At 39.4% G+C, this 23,951-nt stretch overlaps 1 protein-coding gene across 1 annotated transcript in view; it reads left to right on the forward strand.

Moving 5' to 3' along the window:
* Positions 1 to 23,951, forward strand: part of LOC145983871 (uncharacterized) — a 78,262-nt gene that overhangs the window by 46,588 nt on the left and 7,723 nt on the right. The window contains exons 11-12 of the mRNA XM_083116938.1: positions 11,071 to 11,224; positions 23,123 to 23,214. Of these exons, the coding sequence (XP_082973064.1) occupies positions 11,071 to 11,224; positions 23,123 to 23,214 (246 nt within the window). The remainder of the gene's footprint in view (positions 1 to 11,070; positions 11,225 to 23,122; positions 23,215 to 23,951) is intronic.

Consider the following 23,951-nt stretch of genomic DNA (forward strand, 5'->3'; position numbering starts at 1 on the left):
AAGCTGCATTTAGAAAGAATCGTCAGACACAGGCTCATATATTTACACTGCGGAAAGTCATTGAGAAGGAAAGAGAAGCCTGTGTGGCCTTCCTAGATCAGAGAGCAGCTTTTGATACGGTACCAAGAGAACAACTGTGAGATGCACTGGTAAAAATTGCAACATCTCGTGCATTTGCACAGAGAATACAAAGTGTATACAAGAGAGTGAAAGGAACAGTCAGATTAGCAGAGAAATGCTCAGATGAATTTAAGATAGAAATAGGAGTAAAACGGGGGCTGGGAGATACAAAGTAGGAAACCGAAAAATGAGAACAGTACAAATTCAATCATTTGTATATGCTGACGACATTGCCCTGGTGGCTAGGAATAGAGGGAAGTTACAGAAGGTGGTAATCGAATGATCAAGTACAATAGACAAAGGAATGAACATGGATAAGAGTAAAGTGATGGTGGTGACAAAAGAAAGTGAAATTGTACCCCTAAATATACAACGGAAAGAGAAGCAGCTGGAACAAATAAACAGATACACATATCGTACCTAGGAACAGTCATTTCGTCAAATGGAAGAATGGATGAAGAAGTGAATAATAGGGTACAAAAGGCAAACCAAGTGTACTATCAACTCAACAACACATTAATTAGTAAAATAGTGAACAAACGAAGATGATGATTTACAAGACCATCTACATTCTACATTCCCACATTGCTGTTTGGAACAGAGAGCTTGTTGACATTATTACCAAAACAGAATAGGAGATTTCAAGCGGTGGAGAAAAGTAGTAGGGAAGACTGGAATAGATAGGATTACAAATACCACCATTAGAGACCAGTTACAGCAAAAACCACTGTTGGAAACAATGGAGAGAAAGGCACTGTAATGGTTTGGAAACAGGACAAGAATGGAGGAGGATCGCAAGCCTATACAGGTGCTGGAGGCCAGACCAGAAGGCAAGAGGGGAAGGGGACGACCAAGAGTTCAATGGGAAGAGTATGTGGAAAATATAGGAAAGAAGAAAGGGAAAACAATGCCAGAAGTCCGAAAACTAGCCTTGAACCGAAAAGTGTACAGGATGTGGACGATGGAACCCGATGCTTAAAGGCATAAGGGGATGGAAAAGAAGAAGTGGCCATTCCCCATCTGAGGCATTCATTTTTATATGCGCTAGTACCATATTTACTCATGTAATATAATATGAACTCCCAACATTTTTGTTCCCAAAAACTGACGTGCGTATTATGCACAGAATAATTCAGACAGCCAACATGAAACCATGCATTTTTCACAATGTCACTGCCTATAGCGCACATTCATATCATGGAGTGGAAATACAAATTATCAGTTGATTTCCACAATAATGATAGAAAGAAAAACACCATGCAAGTGAAATGGCCATTTCCCATGATTTTTTTTGGGCCTCTCCAAAGGCGCAGTGGTAGCGTCGTCACCTTGTAATCAAGGTATCCCGGGTTCGATACCTGGTGGAGGCATGAGTGGTTCGGATCCTACTTTAAACTGTAGGTCCAGTCCCGATTAGCCTTACTGTGCATAAAGTGTACTTAAAACAAGAAATCAATCAATCAATCCGATTTTTAACTTTGAAATGGACATTTTGTGACACTGAGAAATGCAGTGCTGTGCCATTCTGGCAGAATTCGAGCATGCAGCTCCTGTCACGTGAGATGTGTAGCAGCAGTATTTGTCAGGCCAGAAATATTAGAAAATTACTTCCTGAGTGCTGCAAGTAATAATAATCCATGGCACGACAGCCCTTGAAGGGCCTTGGCCTATCTCCCGACTGCCAGTCTCCCTGACACAATCCTACCTAGAGATGTGGAGTTCTTCAACCGGTAATGGGGTGACGTGGGGTCAGCATGTCGAACCCCCTGCTGTTATAGGAGATTTTGAGACCGGATTACGATACTTACTCGTAGCTTCCTAATTTCCTCAAGATGGTGGGTTGCCACCGGTCCTATTAGTAGTCATAAGGAATATTTTAACCAACATTTGTAATGCTTGAATACTAATTGAGCTAACTTTATCTCGTTCAGTAAGGAATGGATTTCGAATAGAAAAGAATTCACGAACCTAGCTAGCAATTCAACATAGACTTCAACAATTTCTCACGAGATGTCCTTCATATGCTCTTTGGAGCAAAGGACCTCGTATTTATTTTCAAAGCCATATTGTTAGTAAAACTTACCGTTTTTAACAGCAAATAAATCTTGTTGTCTGTTTTTAGCATTATTGTTTGCGAAACAATAGTTGTTAGACATTGACTGTCAAGTGAGGTCACACCTGTTAAAGAATAGTACATGGTAGAGTGTGTGCAATTCTTCAAATCTGGATAGCGCACACCGTCCAAAAGAGTTATGTTCACATGGGCCCATAATTCTAAGTATCGGACTGATTGTTTTGTCTTGCGAGTGTGTTATTAAACATTTTTTGTATCCAAACACATCAACGATTAAATAATTGACATGAAGGTCACGTTTGTTTCATTGGCGGTTGTAAAGAGTAAATTTGAGCCAGTTAAGCTCTGTAGCTTGTTGAGACAGATTATAAGGATAAGCTAACAGAATATATCAAGATATTTTCAAAGTGAGAATTGAACATCATTCTTGTAAGATTTTCTTTTGGTTTATCTCAAATAAACAGGCATGTAATTTAAACACTGGAAATCAGGAATTTATCTGTGTTTCTATCCTCCAAAATTACTTGATTCTATATACTCATGTACGCTAATCTTGAACTTTATTTTCAGCAGGGAAAAGTTCCGTATGTGCAGTGGTCATGCAAAGTTTAATATTCCATCTTTGTAAATGCATTGTAGAAATAGGGTATATGAGAAGTCGATAACATAAGGTTCACCAAACTCACATTTCTAAGCAACAATATACGGGGTCATGCAAATCTCTTTGGAATGTAATACATCTAGGTCCTGTTGATTTGGTCACATGTGTGAGGTTTGTTCTATAAGTTGGGGTTTATACTGGATAATCCTGATTGCATACCTTACAAGGGGTTCATGGTGGCTTTGTTCAATTAGCATGAAACTGACACTATAGCTGGCATACGTCAATGGTCACATCACGTTCGTGCTTTGTCGTTTGGTGCTTTGTGATATGTTGGTGGTAGTACCTGTTGGTCTCAGTCACCAGATGCTGGAAGATTTCTTCGGAGAAAGTCAAGGAAAAAAAAGTCCAAGGAAGAGGATGCATCATCAATATATCGAACCTTCAGTCCAGTCTGTCCTAGGAAAGGTTGGGGGTTGGGAGCAGTTCTACCAGTTCAGGAAAGGGGTTGCCAGTCGGATGGAGTAGGAGGAGGGGAAGGGGAACGTCTTTGTGACATATCATCAGAATCAGATTCTGATGATATATCAGAGGGAATGTCAAGCTCTTCTTCATCCCACTCGGAGTCTGTATCCATATCCTCCAGCTCATCTTGGATTTCATCAGAACGGAGATCACCGGAGACAGCCATGGTCGACTATAAGCCTTTTGGGGACACAGCAGGCACAAACGACACTAGCACACTTTTCACACCACAAGAAAAACACGTAGATGACAAAAAAGTATTTGGAAGTCTGTTACTTCACTCAAAAAATATCCTCGCACTTGGGCACAAAACGACACACACCTACACACAACTTTCACGGACGAAAAGCTAGAACACAGTGAAAAATGAGCACCGATTCTTGCAGCTGCTTGAAATTCTATTTTTAGACAATGCAGGGTAACCTGTGTTGCAACTTGTGGAACACTTGTGCTAAAAAAAAAAGGTTTCCTTCAGTACGCTTCGAAATTCCATTCTCACAATGCAGATTCAACAACCAGTCTTCCCCCTCCCCTGACCCCACCCCCTGCTTGTGCCTGCACAGAAAACTTTCATTTTGACATCGGATACTGATAAACAAGCTTCCTTCAAATGCAGTTACCAGGCGGGAGTGAAAAGCATTGCTTTAGAACAACAAAGCCGGTCTTCATTTGTCAGCAAAAATTTTCCCTTGAAAAGAGACGCAAGAGAGAAGTCCCTTTTCCCAGCCTTTTCCCCTCCATTTTCATGAAGAAAAAAAATGCAAGAAACATTTCTGTTAAATAGTGTTAGGAACAATATATAAAAAAATCTAAATTCTAGAAAAGTTATAACGTAAAAACTACGACCTTGACACAGCATCTCGATTGAGATGCTTGGGACCGTGAGGGTTACATTTGGGTATCTCGACCAAGATGCTTGGGACACAAAAGGTTAATTGAGGCTGGTACGGAATGGTTCGCTAGGACAAACACAATGCTGCGTAGCCGTGCGCTACTTGACGGGGGTGTCAGAAGTACAGTGACGTGAAATGTTTGAGTTGTGATTTTAGATGATTGAATCTTGGTAGTGAGGGTATATGAGGACACAACAGGGACGGTGAAGCCTTGCTAGCCTAGTTTCATCATACTATACACAGGCCAAAAATTCCTGGAGACTGATCCCAGGATCGAACCCATGCTGTCCTGCAGCTGCCGTACAAAAGAAGGTGCCTTAGACTGAATGGCCACGGAGGAGTACTGTGTGCTAGAGTGGATTCCCTTTTTAGTAATAATCTGTTTCGTATGTTCAAAAGTAATACAACTATCTTGGAAACATTTTTTTTTGTAAGAATCTTCATTTATCTGTGAAAGTCATAATATAATTATTTCTTTTTTTTTCATTATTTTATGCAGGGTTTCTACCCTATTCAATCGGTTTCTATGAGGATGAATGAACAGGTAGTGGTTTGATCAAACATGAAGTAATCTGGCCTCCCCCATGGCGCAGTGGTAGCGTCATTGCCTTGTAATCAAGGGGTCCTGGGTTCGATACCCGGTGGAGGCACAAGTGGTTCGGATCCCACTTTAAACTGTAGGTCCAGTCCCGATTAGCCTTACTGTGCATAAAGTGGACTTAAAACACCAACTCAAACCAAACCAAACATGAAGTAATACCTTGCCTAGCATTTCAGCCTGTTATCCTGAGAACTTGGCCAGAAGCAGACTTGGTGCTTTTGTGGGAAATGCTTCAATACACTGCAGTCATCCAGAATACCAAATAAATTGGCAAATATCAGGAGCTTGCTATTTGACCCCTAAATCAAAACAAACTTGTAAGATTAGCATTTTAAGGATAAATTGACACTTTGGGTCCACAGAATTCACATGATATTGATTATTTAGATTTTTATACAAAAATATAATTTTGACCTATTTCAATACACACTTGGGGCCACATCAATATTAAACAATACACTTAGGGAGACTGAAATACACTCCCAGAAATAGATTAAATAATAGAAATGGCGATAGTAATGATAATAATAGTAATAATAATAATAATAATAATAATAATAATAATTATCATCATTATTGAGAAAAGTATCGTTGAAATCATTTTATGCAAAATACATTTTCAATGCCAGAAAAGGGATCAGGACACTGAGGGACGAGGTCCTCCAGCCTCCTCTCGCCACTCACACTACGCAACACTCTCTCTTGGTATACTTTTGTATGTCATAGCTGTTATTTCGCAAAGAGCGGTAGTGTTCCGTTTAGGATTGGAATATGGAAGAGGATTCGAGTATTTGTAGGGAGAAGTTTCAGACCTTGGTGCCTATTAATAAAACCAAGGTGTGTATATATAAGTTTGTGTTTTCTAAGATTATTGTACTTGAGGAAAAAATTATAATAAAAGAATAGTATATACAGAATATGAATATAAAATATAACAAACAAAATCATGTATATGTTTGACCAGTGTTTCCAAAATTTCTAAATTGTCTTGTATATGTTAAGGATTTGTTTTGTGCTGATATTCAGCTTGAAAATCTTACGGGAATTTATAATGATAAATATAATAAAATATTAACTGCGAATATATGATATTATCTAGTAAATTTATTGAGTAATATAGGTCCTTAGATCTTAAGTCTCCCAAAGGAACAGGAGTTGCAATCATCTGGTCTTCCAGAAGTAAGACGTTCCAAAGGCTTCTTCTTATTTCAAGGAAAAACATACTTCCTATCAAATCACATTCAAGAAAAATTAATGTCTTTTAAGGCATTAACCCTCCGTAACCCACGCGACATTGAATTATTTTCCTTACCAGCCCAATAATTGTCGGGAAAGCACTAGGTAACTTATTTACACTACTCCCACAAAAACATATAGGCGTTGGCACCTTTTTTCTGTCATTCTTTCAGTTGCTTACACACCTCTGAAGTAACCCCCCCCCCCCTCTGGCGGCACTCAATACCGCACGCCAGCCATGAATTTGGAAGAAATAAGATCAATAAAACCACGTAACGTTGTTCGGGATGCAAATTATTTGTATACAGAAACCATTACAGTACCCATACGAAATGTCGGAGTTGTAAAAAGGACAATGTTAAAAAGTGACAACATTCGGTTCCTTATATTTGAGTCGGTATGTCTTTTCTTACGTATACCTCGTAAGAGTACAAGAAACAAATTGAGATTTGAACATTTTAAAAATATTTTGTAAGTTTCTTCGAGGTGTGTTTTCTACATTTGATTGCTTTTTCTGCGAGTCAGTAACATTTTGATAGAGTTTTGGAACAAATAGTTCCTTTCTACGCCCATATAGTTGTACGATTTCAATTCGATTTGAAAAATACGTTGAACATTTTTGGAAAATACTTTGATAATTTTGTGAATGGTGAGTTAATTTTGTAGTGCCTTCATTATATAGCAAAGTTTTAATTACTTTTAGAATAATATTTTGGTGCATTTGCTTCAAGAGCCTAAGCTTGTAATTCTATGAGACTTTCATTTTCTTTTTACTTTTCTTTTAATAGCTGATAAAAATGTCTTAAATGGACATGTTTGTGTTCATGTATATTTCACCTGATTTCCAGTAAGTGCTAATGTGATTCAACCTCGATTTGCATCAATTATTCACGTAAATAACGCTGGTTTTGATGAATCAGCACTGAGTGCCATGCGCGGGACATTTGTGCTGCAATACGGACGCAGATGACGGAGGGTTAAATAACATTTATTCACTAGTTCTGATACCTTTCCTTATCCTTCCTCCTTTAAATATGCTTTGGGACATATTTTCCTGGCAAAGTTCTTTAGTTTATCACTTTTTATTTCGGTTGCTGCTTTTGAGAGTGCATAGAGTAGAAGAAAAAGCACTGCAAACACGCCATTTTTAAAAGTGAATTGAAATTAGAAATTTATCATCTATTTGATGGCAATTTTCGTATCCTTAAAATACTTCCTGCAGAACTGACACATCAACACTGATCTTCTTAACACAATCTTTAGAAATATTGTCAATATATATAGAATCTAACATGAACGAAACAAATGCTTAATTTGATCATTTCTATCTTTATCATATTTTTTTTTATAAAGAATGTTTTGTGGATTGACACACCACCACCATTAACCCATAATTACACGTGAATGGCTAAAAATGACCCAAGCAATTTTTAAATATTTTTTCATCTTTACCAATGAGTGCTTGAGGTGACCCTTCTCAGTACCTTTCCAGTAAACCCTTCTGAATGTCATGACCTTGAATCAGCTGCAAGGCTTTGTTAGTTCCCCACACAGGACTGTATAAACACTGATTGTGCAAATTTCACCATATGTGCTCATGTGTTCAGTAGCGTACGCAGGATTTCATCAAGGGGGGTGTTATTTCGAAAACTTTCTACAAATTCACATTTCCATTGTTTTATTATACTTTTTTTTAATTAATAATAATAATAATAATAATAAATTAATTAATAATTCTTATAATTAATTAATTAATTAGTTTAATTACTACTAATGCAGCTGCTCTTTATGAAAGAAATAGAACAAAATTACATTTCTTTTGTTTCTTTGTTTCAAAATAATTGTCTAGTCAACGGTTATTTGTATATGATAAGTGAGACATTTTAAGTGTGAATAAAATCCATAAAAACAAGCAAATATATTAAATTTATTGAAATAATTGAAATATGAAACTCATTCAAGGAGCCGCGCTGGTCTAGTCTGACAACTTCGTGGGAGATCCGGGTATGATTCCCGGAAGTGGTTGGAATTTATCCAGCCTTGTCTCCGCACCCAGCCTGTACCGTTGTACGCAGAATGATTCACAGATTCAGAAGATATATAATTTATGCACATTCGGCGTACATATGGAGGGGTAAAGGGGGGAAATCCCCTCAAAAATACTTTTCTTAAAAAAATGGTGTTTCCCCCGCCCCCCAAAAAATGTCAAAATGCAAAATTTATGCAAATCTGGCGTATATATGGAGGGGGAAGGGAGAGAACCCCCAAAAATTATTTTAAAAACTTGTCACTTCACCCAAAAAAATGTCCTCGCACTTGGGCACAAAATGACACCTATGCACAACATTCACAAACGAAAAGCTAGAACATAGTGAAAAATGAGCGCCAATTCTTGCAGCTGCTTGAAATTCTATTTTTAGACAATGCTGGGTAACCCCTGTTGCCACTTGTGGACACTTGCGCTTCGAAATTCCATTCTCCCAACGCAGATTCAACAACCAGTCTTCCCCCTCCCCGCACCCCCTGCTTGCGCCCTCACGGAAAACTTTCATTTTGACATCGGATTCTGATAAACAAGCTTCCTTTGAATGCACTTAGCAGGAGGGAGTGAAAAAGCATTGCTTTAGAACAACAAAGCTGGTCTTCATTTATCGGCAAAAATTTGACCTTGAAATGAGATGCAAAAGAGAAGTCCCTTTCCCTCCCTTTCCCTCCCTTTCCCTCCCTTTCCCTCCCTTTCCCCCTCCGTTTTCATGAAGACAAAAAAAATGCAAAAAAACATTTCTGTTAAATACATGTGTTAGGAACAATATAAAAAAGAAAAATCAAAATTCCACCCAAAAATAGAAAAGTTATAACGTAAAAACTACGACCTTGACACAGCATCTTGATCGAGACGCTTGGGACCATGACGCTTACTTTTGGGTATCTCGTTCGAGATGCTTGGGATCCAAGAGGTTAAGGCTGCCATTTAAATCAGGACATGAGATCAGAACGTTTCACTCGACTCATCTGTTTTCATGCATTGACATTGTGTGCTGGAATAATTTCTTCTCATCATCATCTATGGGATCTTCGAGTGTTTTTACGAATCTGTTACATATGCACAGGATGGACAATCAACTCGATAATGCGAGATTGAAAGTGTGGGCTGCGAAGTGGACGCCGACAGCTCACGCATATTTCGCTCTGATTCGAGCCTGAACACCACTAATGTGTCTTGTCCTCCCATGTTTGCAACTCTTATATAAAAAAAAACAACTCAATATCCTGACCAAGGCAGAAATTTATTTTATTATAAAACATAAACTAAACATAACGTTTCAACCTTCTAGCAACGTCTTCTTCAGACTCTGCACCAAGTACATTTGTACATTTGTAGAATGTAGAAGGTTGAAACATTACATTGAGTTTATGTTTTATAATAAAATAAATTTCTGCCTTGGTCAGCATATTGAGTTTTTCATATGGAAACAAGGCTTAATGGTGTTACTCTTATAAAAGCCAAAATCCACTTGTTCATATCCAGGCGTAAGTAATCACAAGTTCTCAAAATTGTCTGTCCTGCAGTCGTGTCATAGGGAGTCTTCTTGAATACAGCTGAATTGCAAAACAATTAATGCACAGTGAACCCTTCCGTTTCCAACACATCTAGTGTTTCGTGTCCTAATATGATCAAATGCTTACTCATTTATCCAGTGTCATGCCCAAGGCAAGGTTGGTGGGTCATAACCCAATTTGACCCAGTATTCCTTAAAAAAAGAACGTCAAAGACAGGAAAATCTGGCAAAATGAGGACGCCCACCAAAAATAGCATATGTAACCCCTCTCCCCTCCAAAAATCCTGGGAACACCACTCTTTATCTAGACACATTTTTTTTTAAAATCAACTCGCTACAAGTTTTTATCATTTTGAATTGGAGGCTGAAGTAAAATGCGTTCTTCCTGCAGGTTTGGATATGATCCTTCAGGGTGCTGCCGCCTGCCTTCACACCTAACCTTAACAAATCTATAATTTCCAATCATTGCTACTTGGATCTTCAATACTTAGGAAGATTTCAGACTGAAGGGACACACCATATGTGTCATTTGGAATGAGCCAATCAACAGCAACGTTTCACACCGTAGTGACACAGGATCCTGCAGAAACATACTTTAGACTTGTGAAATCGTCAAGCGACACTGTGTGAAATCTCCCTTAGGCCACTGTTATCTTCGCCTCAAAGTGGCAGCTCGTGTTGACCACAGAAGAAAAATGTCTCCTCAACTGGTGGGAATGCCCCTCAGTTATCTTCTTTCTCCTTTATTATATTTTCATTAACCAATTCTGTTGTACAAATCAACCAGGAAATTGAATCTGCATATTTATATCCTCATTATATTCTAGAACGTTCCGTAGATAAAACTGTTTGTTAATATTGCCAGTAGTTCGACTCCTTCACCAATTCAAGAACATTCCTTCTCATGCTTTCCAGAGATTAAAAAAAATACAATGAATTGCCCTACGTGTGGCACTATGTTTACAGCTTCCAAATGCTGACAACTCTTTACATAGTGCTGCGACAACACCGAAAGCACATGAAAAGTTTTCATACAATATTATCAACAGGATTATAGAACATTCTCCATCTTGCCTTGATAAGTATTTCTCTCCTTAATTATCATCACATTATTCAAGAAAACAAAAATCTAAATTTAAGTAGTGTAAACAAAAAATATTCATAGGGTGGGGGCTCAAGCCCTTGATCCCCAAATTGGATATGTGCTATTAACAATAACAGGGTCTTGCCTTGATAAGTATTTATCTTCTTAAATTATCATCACATTATTCAAGAAAGCAAAAGCCTTATTTTATCTAGTGTAAACTGAAAATGGGGGAGTGAGCCCCTAAGCAACCCCTCCCTTTGGATATATTCCTGATTTCAGTGATATATTGTGATTGTGGCCTTTTATATTGTGATTGTTACTGATGCTTGTGGATGCCTAACTGATATGCTTGTTTTGTTTCCATATACTGCAGAGAGTTTTACAAACTCACAAAGAACACCACATGAAACTTCAACAACAGGGTCAATCAAAACACCACCTATTGTACAAATTCCATCATTGCTTCCTGCAGCTCCCAAGAAAGAACAGAGACGAGGAAGGGTACCTCAGACCCAGAGAGGATCTCGGTAAGTGCTCAGTTTTAAGACAAATACAAAATGTGGGCAATTGACTTTATCTTAGGCTGCAGTTCATATCTTGTAAGATATTTTAAACAGTATACATTCAGTTACCACCGAAGAGAGGGGTGAGAAAATGTTTTATCATTCCTTGGTTGACACATTCTTACACAATTCACGTGTCGTATTATTATACTATTAATATTAACTTAATAATACTCAGCGGTGAACGATGAGACTCGGTGAAGTACACAGACTCCTCTCAGGTACAGGGATAGTGTTAGGCAAAGACAATATTCACAGCACAGAGAAATAAAACCACATTACTGCAGTATGTATAAACTGAAAGATTTTATTCTTTATTTATTGCAATTATAATGCAAATATACTTGAGACGAAGGCGAGGATTTCGCTTTGTCGATGAATTGACTCAACTAAAATGCATAAACTCAATGCGTGGCTATCGGCAAGCCTATGATCACATAGACCTAGCTTGCGCCCTGAACTACCATACCAAGATGTATGCACAACACCGAGGAGTTCTTTTTAAGTTTAAAAGCTTCGTTGATCAGTGGCGAAAAAGTGTGATATTTCTTACGTGATATCCTCGCTTTTATACTATTTTCGAGAACACAGATTAAAGCACAGATGAATCACTCACTATCTACAAAAGGATACTATCAACAAAACTGACATCTATACATCTTTAGAAATACAAATTCTTATAGTGCACTCTTGCAAACATGAAGATAACATTAAACTACTCATAACAGAGCATAAAATACAATAAACATCAAACAAAAGATATACATTACAAACAGGGTGCAATATTACATATAATAACACAACATTTACGTGTCCTTTCATAAAAGTATAATATACGAGGTGTGGCTAGAAAAAAACCGGATTGATGTTGCTGTCGACAAACGGCAAGCGCGTCAAGGATAAGTGGTGCATGGCTGTATAATGTGATATCTTGCCTACCGGCTGTGTGATTGCCCAGGGTGCACGGCGCTCAGTTCTTCTGTAGTTTGTGGACAAAGTGAACCGTACATCTGTGCTCCGTCGGAAAAGAAATTAAGAGTGAAAGTGGAACAGCGAATCAATCTGAAGTTTCTTATCAAATTCGGAAAATCCGCCACAGAAACTTATGGTTTGTTGAAGGAAGTGTACGGAGATGTGTGTTTATCAATCACTCAAGTATTTGAGTGGTTTCAAAGGTTTAGAGAGGGACGAGAAGTGATTGTGAACGACAAGCGTCCTGGACAGTCTTGCACGTCAAAAACGGAATCAAACATTGCAAATGTTGGTGAATTAATTCTAATTGTGTATCCGAAGTTCAAACTGTCAACCAACAATATTTCATTACGATGCTGACGACCCTTTGTGGGGGAGTGAGAAGACGACAATCTGATTTGTGGAAAAGCAAGTCATGGATTCTTCATCAGGGCAATGCTTCTGCCCACACGGCATTGTCAGTCAAGGCTTTATTGGCCAAGTATGTTATCCCAGTGTTAGAACATGCACCCTATTCACCGGATCTCGCTCTGTGCGACTTTTTTTATTCCCAAAGGTCAAATCAGCACTGAAAGGAACCAGATTTAAGACCGTAGAATGTGTGAAAACAAAAGCGACAGGGGTCATGAACATTGTTTCGGAAAATGATTTCCAGCACTGCTTCCAGCAATGGATGATTTGTATGGAGTGGTGTATCGATAGTACAGAGGAGTACTTTTAAGGGGATAATGTTCATATTGTACAAAATAACCAATAAAAGATTTTGTAGCAACAGTCCGGTTTTTTTCTAGCCACACCTCGTATCAGTAACATATTTTAAAGTTGTGACGTCACATGAAAATATGGATCATATCATTTGCCCCTTCCTTTCGGAAACTAAGTTTCAGGAAGGAAGTTATCTACCTGGAGGAAACTTAGTTTTAAAGTACAAACTCTTTCTTTTTATCCTCCGAAAAATGCACCAGTTTTAGGTTATCCAAGTTAACCTTATCATATAATTCTTTAGTCCTTGGAATTAGCAATGTCACAACATTATTTTCCACTTTTTCCACTAGATAAGGTCCTATCCACAACATAAATAACTTCTGAATGGTCCTATCTAGTGAGGAGCTTAAGGAATGGTTTTTAACCATCACGAAGTCTCCAACTGTCACTGTCTTGGCGTTTCCCTTCTGTTTTATATTCTTCGACAGTTTCTTCTTCTCCCTGACTTGGGCTAAGAATAATTTGGACTTCCAATCCGGTTGGGCTTCTTCCCGTTCGGGCCAATTGAAATGTGTTAGGATCTCTCTGGGTATAGGATGATTGAAGAATAGTTCAGCAGGCGAATATCCAGTTGTTTCAGAAATAGAATAATTAATTAATCAAACAACTTTTGATATGTATCGCGACCAAGTCTGATGTTCTCGATAACAAAATAAATGAAGTAATCTATCTCTTGATTTGCTCATTCTACCATGTTCCCCTTTGGATTGTAAGCTGTTGTGCAAACATGATGGATACCATGGCTTTTGGTAAATTCTTTCCACTACTGAGAGGTAAACTGAGCTCCTCTGTCGCTTAGGGTAAACGTAACGTTTGGATAGTGAGCAAAATATCCTCACTGAAGAGTGTTTATAATTTCTGTAGTGCTGGCAGTCCATAAAGCATATGCGGAGACAAAACGTGTACCCACATCAATAAGGCTCAAGATGTATTGGTATCCATTAGACCGAGGAAGCTTCCCAATTAAGTCCAGAGAAAGCATCTCATGAGGTTGCTTGGGACTGATATGAAGGGTCTCCTTGAGTATCCCTAATTTGTCTGGTTTACTCTGGGCACAAATTTCACAATCTCGGATGTACTGTATCACGTCATCCTTCATGCCTTTCCAGAAGTATCGTACCGCAAGTTGCTTCAATGTCTTGGATACTCCAAAGTGGCCAGCTTCATCATGAATCACTTTCAAGAGAGGTTGCTTCATTACCGGAACACACAATTTCCAAAGGGACTGATTATCTGACCCTTTCTTAAATAAAATCCCTTCCTGAATGCGATAGGAACGATGCAATCTGAGGTTAGGTTCCCGAGAATTTAGAGATTGGAGTAAATTTTTGCAGAATTCATCTTCAGATTGTGCCTCTTTCCACTTGTCGATGTCATCCATTTCTCCCCTTTCGGCCCACAGGTAGTTTATTCTGAATGTCTGCTGGCTATTTTCAGGATGAATCTGGGGTATATCATCAGCAGGATACCGAGATAAAATATCTGCCAGATTGTTTCAGCGACCAGAGACGTATACTATTTCATTCTGGTACTGTTGGAGTTTTAGAGACCAACGAGTCAAACGACTGTTCCAGTTTCTGGCGTCTTGTAACCATACCAGCCCTTTGTGATCACTGTAGATAGTGAAGGGCCTGCCTTTCAAATAAACAGCATACTTCTCAACCCCAAAGATTATGGCCAAACATTCTAACTCATGGATGGAGTAGTGGCGTTCATTCTCCTTCAGTTTTCGGCTTGCTTACTGAATGATCTTTCTCTCTTCAGCATCCATTTGGAAAAGAATACTACTCAATCCTTTCCCAGAAGCATCACATTGGATACAGAAATCCTTTTCAAAATCAGGCTGTGCTAATTCAGCATCTCTTACAAGTTCATTCTTCAGTAGCTGGAAACTTTGTTCTTCCTCATCTCGCCAAATCCAACGTTGATTTTTACCTAACAACTTGGTGAGCGGTTCAGATTTAGCTGCAAAATTTTCAATGAACTTCCGCCTCCAGTTGGCGAGGCCAAGAAATTTCCAAACATCCTTTCTAGTTTTAGGTTTAGGAAATAACTTAACGGCTGATTTTTTGTCTGGTTGGATTTTGATAGCATCTCCAGAAACAATGTGACCCAAGTAGGTAATTTCCTTTTGGACAAATTCACACTTTCACAGCTTTACAGTCATCCCTACTTCTTGGAGTCGCTGCAACACTTCATCCAGATGTTCGAGATGTTTGGAGAGTTCTTTGTCGAAAATCAGCAAGTCATCCATATATTGAGTTAGATACTCTTCGGTTTCAGGACCAAATACAGCATGCATGGCAGCTATGAAAATTGACACAGCACTTGAGATACCAAAAGGCATTCACGCAAACATCCACTGACGTCCTTTATAGGAGAAAGCAGTATATGGTTGGCAGTCAGTTTTTACAGGAATCTGTAAATATCCAGAAGCCAGATCCAGATTTGTAAAATAACGAGCACCCTTAACTTTTTGTAAGGCATCCGAAATGGGCTCAACTGAGTTCCCTGGTAGACGTACAATTTTATTCAAATTTCTGAAGTCAATGCATGGGCGTACTGTACCATCAGGCTTGTCGACTACAATTAAAGGGTTCAAGTAAGGGGAATTACAAGGCATTATAACACCCCATTGTCTCCACTTTTCTAATTCTTCCTCCAGAAGTTTCCTTTTTGTTATAGGTATGGGATATGGAGATCAATACACAGGTTCTGTGGTGGTGAGTTCAATCTCACACTGGAAGTTTTTAATAGTGCCTGGTCTCTCGGAAAATACATCTCTATGCTTCAATAAGACTTCTTTCAATTGGCTTCTACCCCTTTCGCATAAAATCTCATTCGCATTGACCTTCTGAAGAATGTCGTCAGGACTAGCCATCCACTGATCGACATGAGAATCTTCACGGACTTTTCTTACATACGTCCCTGTCGAAGATCCATTATTCACGAGGTCCTGCTCTACCGGAACTCCGTGTATGGTGAGGGATAACTTCTTGCGCTGTAGGTCAATTCCTGCTTCATATTTCCTGAGGAATGGGTTGCCCAAAATAAAGTCAGCTTCGAGACCTTTCAAGACAAACATGTCCTCCAATAAATTTCTTCCAGCAATCTCCAGATATATTTGTCTACATCCCACAACTCTAGTTTTGTTTCGCCCAGTGAAATCAGTCAGCCTAACATCTGGACATGTTTGTAACTGCAATGACGGCAGCTTCTCTTTAATCTTTTTCCAAATGGCGTAGCTCATGAGATTACATTTGCTGCCAGTGTCCAGAACACAAATAAAATCGACGCCTGTTACAGTTGCTTTAACCCTTCAAGCCGGTTCGACGTACACGTGTACGGACCCTCATAGTTCTTCTAGAAGCGGTTCGACGTACACGTATACGTCCCGTGTAGTAGTGACGAAATGATGCATATTCTGCCATCTGTTGTTTTCCCACATGAACGAAAATGCATGTAACTCAAGAGTAGACTACAATGTGCTGCCATCTGTTGGTTTTCCTTCCAATTCCATGAAATTATGTGTGATTGCATAACTTCATTACGTAAAAAAACAAGCTGAGAAATGGTGTTGCATGGGCAGGTAAAGGGCATCGAAGTGGACAAAATTTGTACGTTTTTAGAGGAAAGTTACAGTGAAGGTTTAATTTCTTCATTTCTCTCTACAAGTGAAAGTGAAGTAAACTATGCAGAACACGAAGTAGATAATGTCAGTGATAGCGAAAGCGAATTGGATGACATTACATCCTCACCTGTTGCATCGTCGAATGTAACCTGGAACTGGAAAGAAGTTGACGACTCTTTCAAAGCAAATGAACTTGCGTTTTGTGGATTGTGCAGTCCCCAAAAAGCAGTCAATAATGTTCTTGATGCCTTTTTGTTGTTTTTAAACACAACACACAACGTTGGACTTCTAAACTAAAAAGAACACAAGACAGAAGGAGTACTTTGTAAGCGCAACATTAAGTTTTTATTTTTATTATTATTTTTGTTATTATAGTATAAATGTCACCATTTATATATATGTGTGTAGTGTGAAGTTTCGTTTAAAAGTCCTGAAAATTTCATTGTAATTGAGCAAATGGTTTTTAAGATATGTTCAATTTTGTGATATTATGCGAAAATTGCTGTTTTGGTGATTTAAAATTACCGCCTCTCGCAGCGGCTGATGGGTATTTAACTCCCAGCTTGAAGGGTTAATTAACGGAGCCCTGGGTAAATTTTCCTTTCTAACTGCCTGTTGTAGTGCTCTATCTAAACTTTGTTCTCCTTCATTGAGAGTCAGCACAACAAAAAGATGATTATCTTCACTATTTATAACGCTATCGTCTGTTCCCAGAGAAGTCCAAGATTTTAGCCCAACCATGATCGGGAACGAAGAATTCACGTTGGGCGACTGGCTAAATCCGACTGCATACCGCTCGGATTAGCACTAGTCGATGGTGCCCAACAAAAGTCTCTTGTCATGTCGACGCTTTGCCGTTGCTTGTTCATCAAATATGAAGCAGAAGGTTCAAACGGAGGCACCGTCGCTCTGAAGTTACTGGGTTCAGAGGTGTTACGTGAGGAGTCACGGGAATGGTCTTCTGGATCAGATCTGGAACGACGCGGCCCACGTGCATAGTTGTTTCTGTCATTCCTTTTCGGAGGATTTCGTCGCCTGTTGTAATTGGAATATCCATTCCTCTGGTTCTGCATAACTTGTCTGACTCTGGGTTGTTGGTTTCCAGTTCTATTTTGTCTGGGAGCATTTCCCTGGCCAGCACCTTCTCTATTCCACACAGGCTTCAAACTGTCCTGCTCCTCAAGCACCTCGAATCTTTTCAAGAAATCAGCAAGCTGTCGTACAGTTCAAGGAGAATTAGCCAAACTCAGGCTGCGGGCTCTGTATGGAAGCTGAGAGATTATTAAGTTCACTATCTCTGGTTCTACATAACGGGCAGACAGATTGCGGTAGGCTGAGTAAATGGACCATGCATATTCTTCCATACTCATATGAGACTGCTTTGAATATCGGCGAGATCTCACTGCCATCAGCTCTCTCTCTTTGGCCTCTTCAGAATCGTATTGCTTGCGAAAACGGTGGCAGAAATCAGAATAGGACCTGAACTCCAACTGATTTGCTCGAAACCAATGCTCAGCATGGCCTTTGAATAACCGAGGAATAATTTCCATTGGTATTCGTATGGAACTTGCATTAAATGAAAGTTGATATTGAGTTCTTTTAAATACTGTTCAGCATTCTGGGCTTCCAGGTCTCCCTTGAACTTGGACAAGGAATTAAGGTCTGCCATCGTTGGGGTTCCTGTCATTGCTGATCGCTGAGTTCACGGTGGTGACTCATCTGATCCACTTCTCACATTTCCATGCCTTCTTGTTCGCTTCCTGATTTTTGCTTGATATTGAGAGTCAGAGCTGGTGCTGGAAGAGGAGGAACTGCTATCTTTCTTCCTTTCTGGATGTTTCCTCTTTGCCCCTTCTTCATAATGACGATCCCGTGCCCTGCGGGATTCATGCTCTCTGTAACCTCTGTCATCGCCCGAAAGACTAAAGGTAGGTGGAACAGCAGATGCCTCTTCATTAGCTCTTGAATCAGCAGTAACTCGTGGGTGACAAACTTTTGTCTTCTCTAGTTCTCTCTCCACCGGCTCTGTCCATCGCTTCATTTAGTTCAATGTTCATGGTTGGCAACGCTGCACTCTCAGCAACTGCAGACGGATGACCAGCTGTTCGAGATCCAGTTTCTGTTTCTGTTTGCCGGGTGACGAGCATGGTCTCTAACTGATTCGTAAGCTGTTCTACTTGAGTCTTTATTTCCTCAACGTCCTTATTTCTCTGAGATACAACAATGGAAATCTGACCAATATTTTCTTGAACCTCAGATCGGAATCGTATTTTGTCAGTCTCAGGCTCGGCCAATATCTGTTCCATTGTCAGCTGTTTTTCAATAATCTTATTGCACTCCTCAGTGAATCTCGAATTTATATCCTCTACATCGATGTGAACACTTTCCGTGGCTTTATTAACATCAGCTGCCAAGCTACGTTGGAACTCATCAAAGTCCACCTCTCTAGCCTGCTGGATTTCTTCAGAGAATCGGGCCCTAGTTTCCTCATTCTCAGACTTTAGTTGTTGTATTTCACAGGCCATCTCGCGTATTTCAGCTCTTTAAGCTTTCATAGATTCAGCGTGCTGCTTACCGATATCATCCTTTAATAGCGCACATTGTCTGCTAATATCAGCCTTCAAGTTGTTAATGGAATTAGCTTGTTGTTTAATATCAGCCTGTAATGTTTCAGACTGTTTGCTAATATCATTGCTAATATCAGCCTTCAAGTTGTTAATGGAATTAGCTTGCTGTTTAATATCAGCCTGCAATGTTTCAGACTGTTTGCTAATATCAGCCTGTAATGTTTCCATACTTTCAACTTGCTGCTTGCTAATTCCTTCAATCATGGATTTCAAAGCTTCAAACATATTTAACGGATCTGATGAAATAGTTGTAGACAATGATTCACAATCTTTACAAACCAAATCGGTAGCTTCGTGGCTTTCAAATCGAACATCTAAGCCACAACATTCATAATGTAGAAGCTTTGTACATTTTTTTGCACACAAATGTGGTTCTTTCTTTATCAATGTCCTGACAACAATCGGGAACATTAAGTCCTGAACTCGAAGTAAGATTTTTATTTGCACTACGCAAATGCTTCTTGTCCATATCGAAACAAAATATAACTGTGCTTTTCTATAAATATGAAAGTTCAGTGCTCTTGCACAATTAATCTCAACTTTAAACAATTGTCTTGCCCTTGTTCACTACAATATCGAGCCAACATGTTGAGCTGCCACTTGACACGTTCTTGCACAATTCACGCGTCGTATTATTATACTATTAATATTAACTTAATAATACTCAGCGGTGAACGATGAGACTCGGTGAAGTACACAGACTCCTCTCAGGTACAGGGATAGTGTTAGGCGAAGACAATATTCACTGCGCAGAGAAATAAAACCTCATTACTGCAGTATGTATAAACTGAAAGGTTTTATTCTTTATTTATTGTAATTATAATGCAAATATACTTGAGACGAAGGTGAGGATTTCGCTTTGTCAATGAATTGACTCAACTAAAACGCATAAACTAAATGCGTGGCTATCGGCAAGCCTATGATCACATAGGCCTAGCTTGCGCCCCGAACTACCATACCAAGATGTATGCACAACACCGAGGAGTTCTTTTTAAGTTTAAAAGCTTCGTCGATCCGTGGCGAAAAAGTGTGATATTTCTTACGCGATATCCTTGCTTTTATACTATTTTCGAGAACACAGATTAAAGCACAGATGAATCACTCACTAACTACAAAATAATACTATCAACAAAACTGACATCTATACATCTTTAGAAATACAAATTCGTATAGTGCACTCTCGCAAACATGAAGGTAACATTAAACTACTCATAACAGAGCATAAAATACAATAAACATTAAACAAAAGATATACATTACAAACAGGGTGCAATATTACATATAATAACACAACATTTACGTGTCCTTTCATAAAAGTATAATATATCAGTAACATATTTTAAAGTTGTGACGTCACATGAAAATATGGATCATATCATGGTTTCCACAGTTAATATCAATATGCATGGTGAAGTCATGAATTGAAAGAGAGGAAACTTGTGCATTTTCATTCTTTGCTTGATTTCTGCACAGAAAGCCCATTGGTTACTTTGCTAGCAATCATCAGGTTATTTTCTGAACATGGCTCTTTGTCACATTGTACGACAATTAGTTCTAGAGCTACAATTATTTTGTGGAACACATGCCTGCATAGTTATCATTACGAGAGTGTAACATGTGGGTATGGTACAGTAAATGTAAATATAGGAACATCACTAATATAATAATTATGGTACTCTTCAGTTTTGTTCGGTGGAGTTATGCTTAGTAGAAAACTTGGGTGGTTGTTATAGGTTTAGTGTATTATTTCCTTCAAATAACTAGTCAAGATGCATAAACAAGATAGCCTTATGTACATAGAATAATTCCCAATTATTATTATAATTGTGATATTATACAATTTAGCTATGAAAGAAGAACACAAATTCATATACTGAATGCCCCTGTGGCCATCACAATAGACCAGAGAGAGTAAAAGTATAGTATTTGGTATGGTCAATAAATAACCAGATTAATGCCATGAAAAAGCCAAATAAAGTGACAGAGCAATGAAACTCATGGGATATGTAGGCCAGGCTGGGGTACGCCACATGTCTGCGAGACGAGTTCCAGACCACGTCGCTAGGTGGCAGCACTGGCAAGGAAGGGAGATTGTATGTGTGCGATTTGCCTCCAAGGCTCCAGTCAGTAATTCAGTGAGGTGAGCCATGGTGTTCGTAGCGTCAGGTGCCACAAAGGAGGCTCAGCAATCCGTGATACAGTTTTGATGTCGGGGGGCAACACACCAGGGAACATTTACGGCGTTTCCAGAACACAAGTGTATGAGTGGGCGGGTCGGTTTCAAGCAGGACACACGACAGTGTCTGATGCGGTGCATAGTGGGCACCCTAAATTTGGATGAGTATGGATGAGTCCATTTGTGCCGTTGATGACCTCGTACGGGAGTGTCGGGGGATTAGTCTGAACCAGATTGCAACCGAACTCTGCATTAGTCATGGTACAGCATACACTATTGTTCATGAACATCTTCAATACCGGAAGGTGTGTGCAGCCTGAGTGGCAAAGACACTCACAGAGGAGCAAAAGGCTACATAGATGGGGAAGAGTCTCAAGCATCTCCTGCGGTATTCGACAGGGTTTCCTGGAGCGCACTGTGGCAATGGACAAGATCTTGTTCAGCCGGTATATGCCAAAGAGTAAACACGACAGCAAGGAGTGAAAACACCCCTCGTCCCTGGGACCCAAGAAAAGCAGAAAAGTCTACTTCCGTCGCAAGGTGATGTTTGTATCTTTCTTTGATCATTGTGGTCCACTTCTCGGTCACTTCCTCCATCAGGGTGAGAAAATGAATGCTGCTCTGTACTCTGACATCTTGCCAAATGAGGTGAGACCTGCAATCAGGCACAAGTGGCGCCGCTTCTTGTCACGAGGTGTCATCCTTCTGCAAGACAATGCATGTCCTCACATTGCTGGACACACTATGGACATGATCGCACAAATGGGTTGGGAATGCTTAGTTCATGCCCTCTACATCCCTGACCTATCCCCGTGTGACTTTCATGTTTTTAGTCCACTGAAAGCCACCCTACATGGAATCCCCTTTGCCTCGGACACACAACCGCAGGAGGCGGTCTTCCATTGGTGCTCACAGCAGCCACAGGAATTCTGGGACAGGGGCATCAAAAATCTGGTGAAGTGGTAGAATGCCTGCCTCAACAATACAGGGAGTATACCGACCAGAATTAAATGGTAAGTCCGTGCAACATTCATTCTGGTTATTTATTGACCATACCAAATATTTAGCAGTCCTTCAACACTGCCAAGTCACATTGAAAATAAGTAGATACTTTTGTGGGGGGGGATAAGGAAAATTAAAGTATAAGAAAAGCAGTATAGCCATCTTATGGAACAGTTTTGAAAAAAATTCTTGTAGAGTCGACTTTGGACTCTGAATGCACCAAATTTGCAGGCAAGCACAACAAAAGGCCACTCTTTGAGAACATGCAATCCCTGTCTCCCAATTTTGGGGAATTTTCCACTTGCTCAAGTGGCTTTGGTGCCCACCCAGTGTCGTATAAAGTGGGTACCTGGAGGAAACTCTGGAGGGTAAAGGTGGCCAGGGGCATAGTGCTGATCACATCACCCCCAACTTTGGCTGTAATCAAGAAAGTGTGGGGCCCTAACTCCACACCACCCTATATGTCTTCAAGGCATAGTGCATAGGGGAGCACTTTACTTTACTCATTAGGAAATTGTGCAAATTTGAACTAAATTAAAGTTATTTTTAAAAAGATATTGGTTAAAAAGTTGTTTGCAATTTTATGAAGTGCATCAATTTGTCAGTTTTTGTAGATAGTGAGACCACTTTATTCCAACCCTGTTTGATGTAAAGTGATTCTGTAGGAATGTTTCGTTCATCTATCTTAGGGTATGCAGGCATGGAGTCTCGGTAGATGTCACTGAAAGCTTCGCTGAGTCTTCATTTTCACTGCCCTCAGATTGGTGTGATGATACCAGAGGTGAGTACTTACATTTTATTGCAAATAAAATTAAGGAATTTTAAACATTATACACTTCTGTTCACAGAAACTGGCACACTCATTTGAGTTAAAAATCAGCTTTGGAGCTGATCGAGTGTGGCAGTACAGCTGAAGTAAAGGTTCAGAAAAACAGCGCACTGCAATGTTGCTTACCACTAAAGGATACCAAGCAAGACATCCCTGAACATGAATGCATCTAATGCAACCTCTACTCCATAATGTACGTACTCTGTACATCGACAACTGGTACACATCTCCCATTTTGTGCAGTAAATTATTAGATGCAAACACAAATGTTGTGGGTACTGTATGCCTAACAAGAAAACAAATGCCAAAAGAATTGAAAGCTAAACAATTGAAGAAAGGTGAGGCCTTAGCTATGTGCAGTCATAATATGATTGCCATCAAGTGAATTGACCGGAAATCTGTCTCATTGTTATCGTAATGTACCCCTCATTTTCATGTTCGAGTTAAGCTTAGCTAGATAACAGGAAGGAAACTAAGGAATGTGTTAGCTTCAGCACAGCTCCAGGATAAAGCATTTTGCAATTATTGCAGAAGCAAAGTGGGGAGAAAGAGGGAAAAAAGCGGCAGAGTTTAGATGGAGAAGATGCAAGTTGAATCTTGAACAGGAAAGTCGAAATGAGGTTTGAAAGGAAGTTAGTTGTGACAGTTGGTCGGGAATGACAAAGCGGGACAGTTTGAGTTTTGGGGAG

The sequence above is a fragment of the Lepisma saccharinum genome, chromosome 2 (assembly GCF_977018435.1).
Source record: "Lepisma saccharinum chromosome 2, izLepSacc3.1, whole genome shotgun sequence".
Classification (NCBI taxonomy): Eukaryota; Metazoa; Arthropoda; class Insecta; order Zygentoma; family Lepismatidae; genus Lepisma; species Lepisma saccharinum.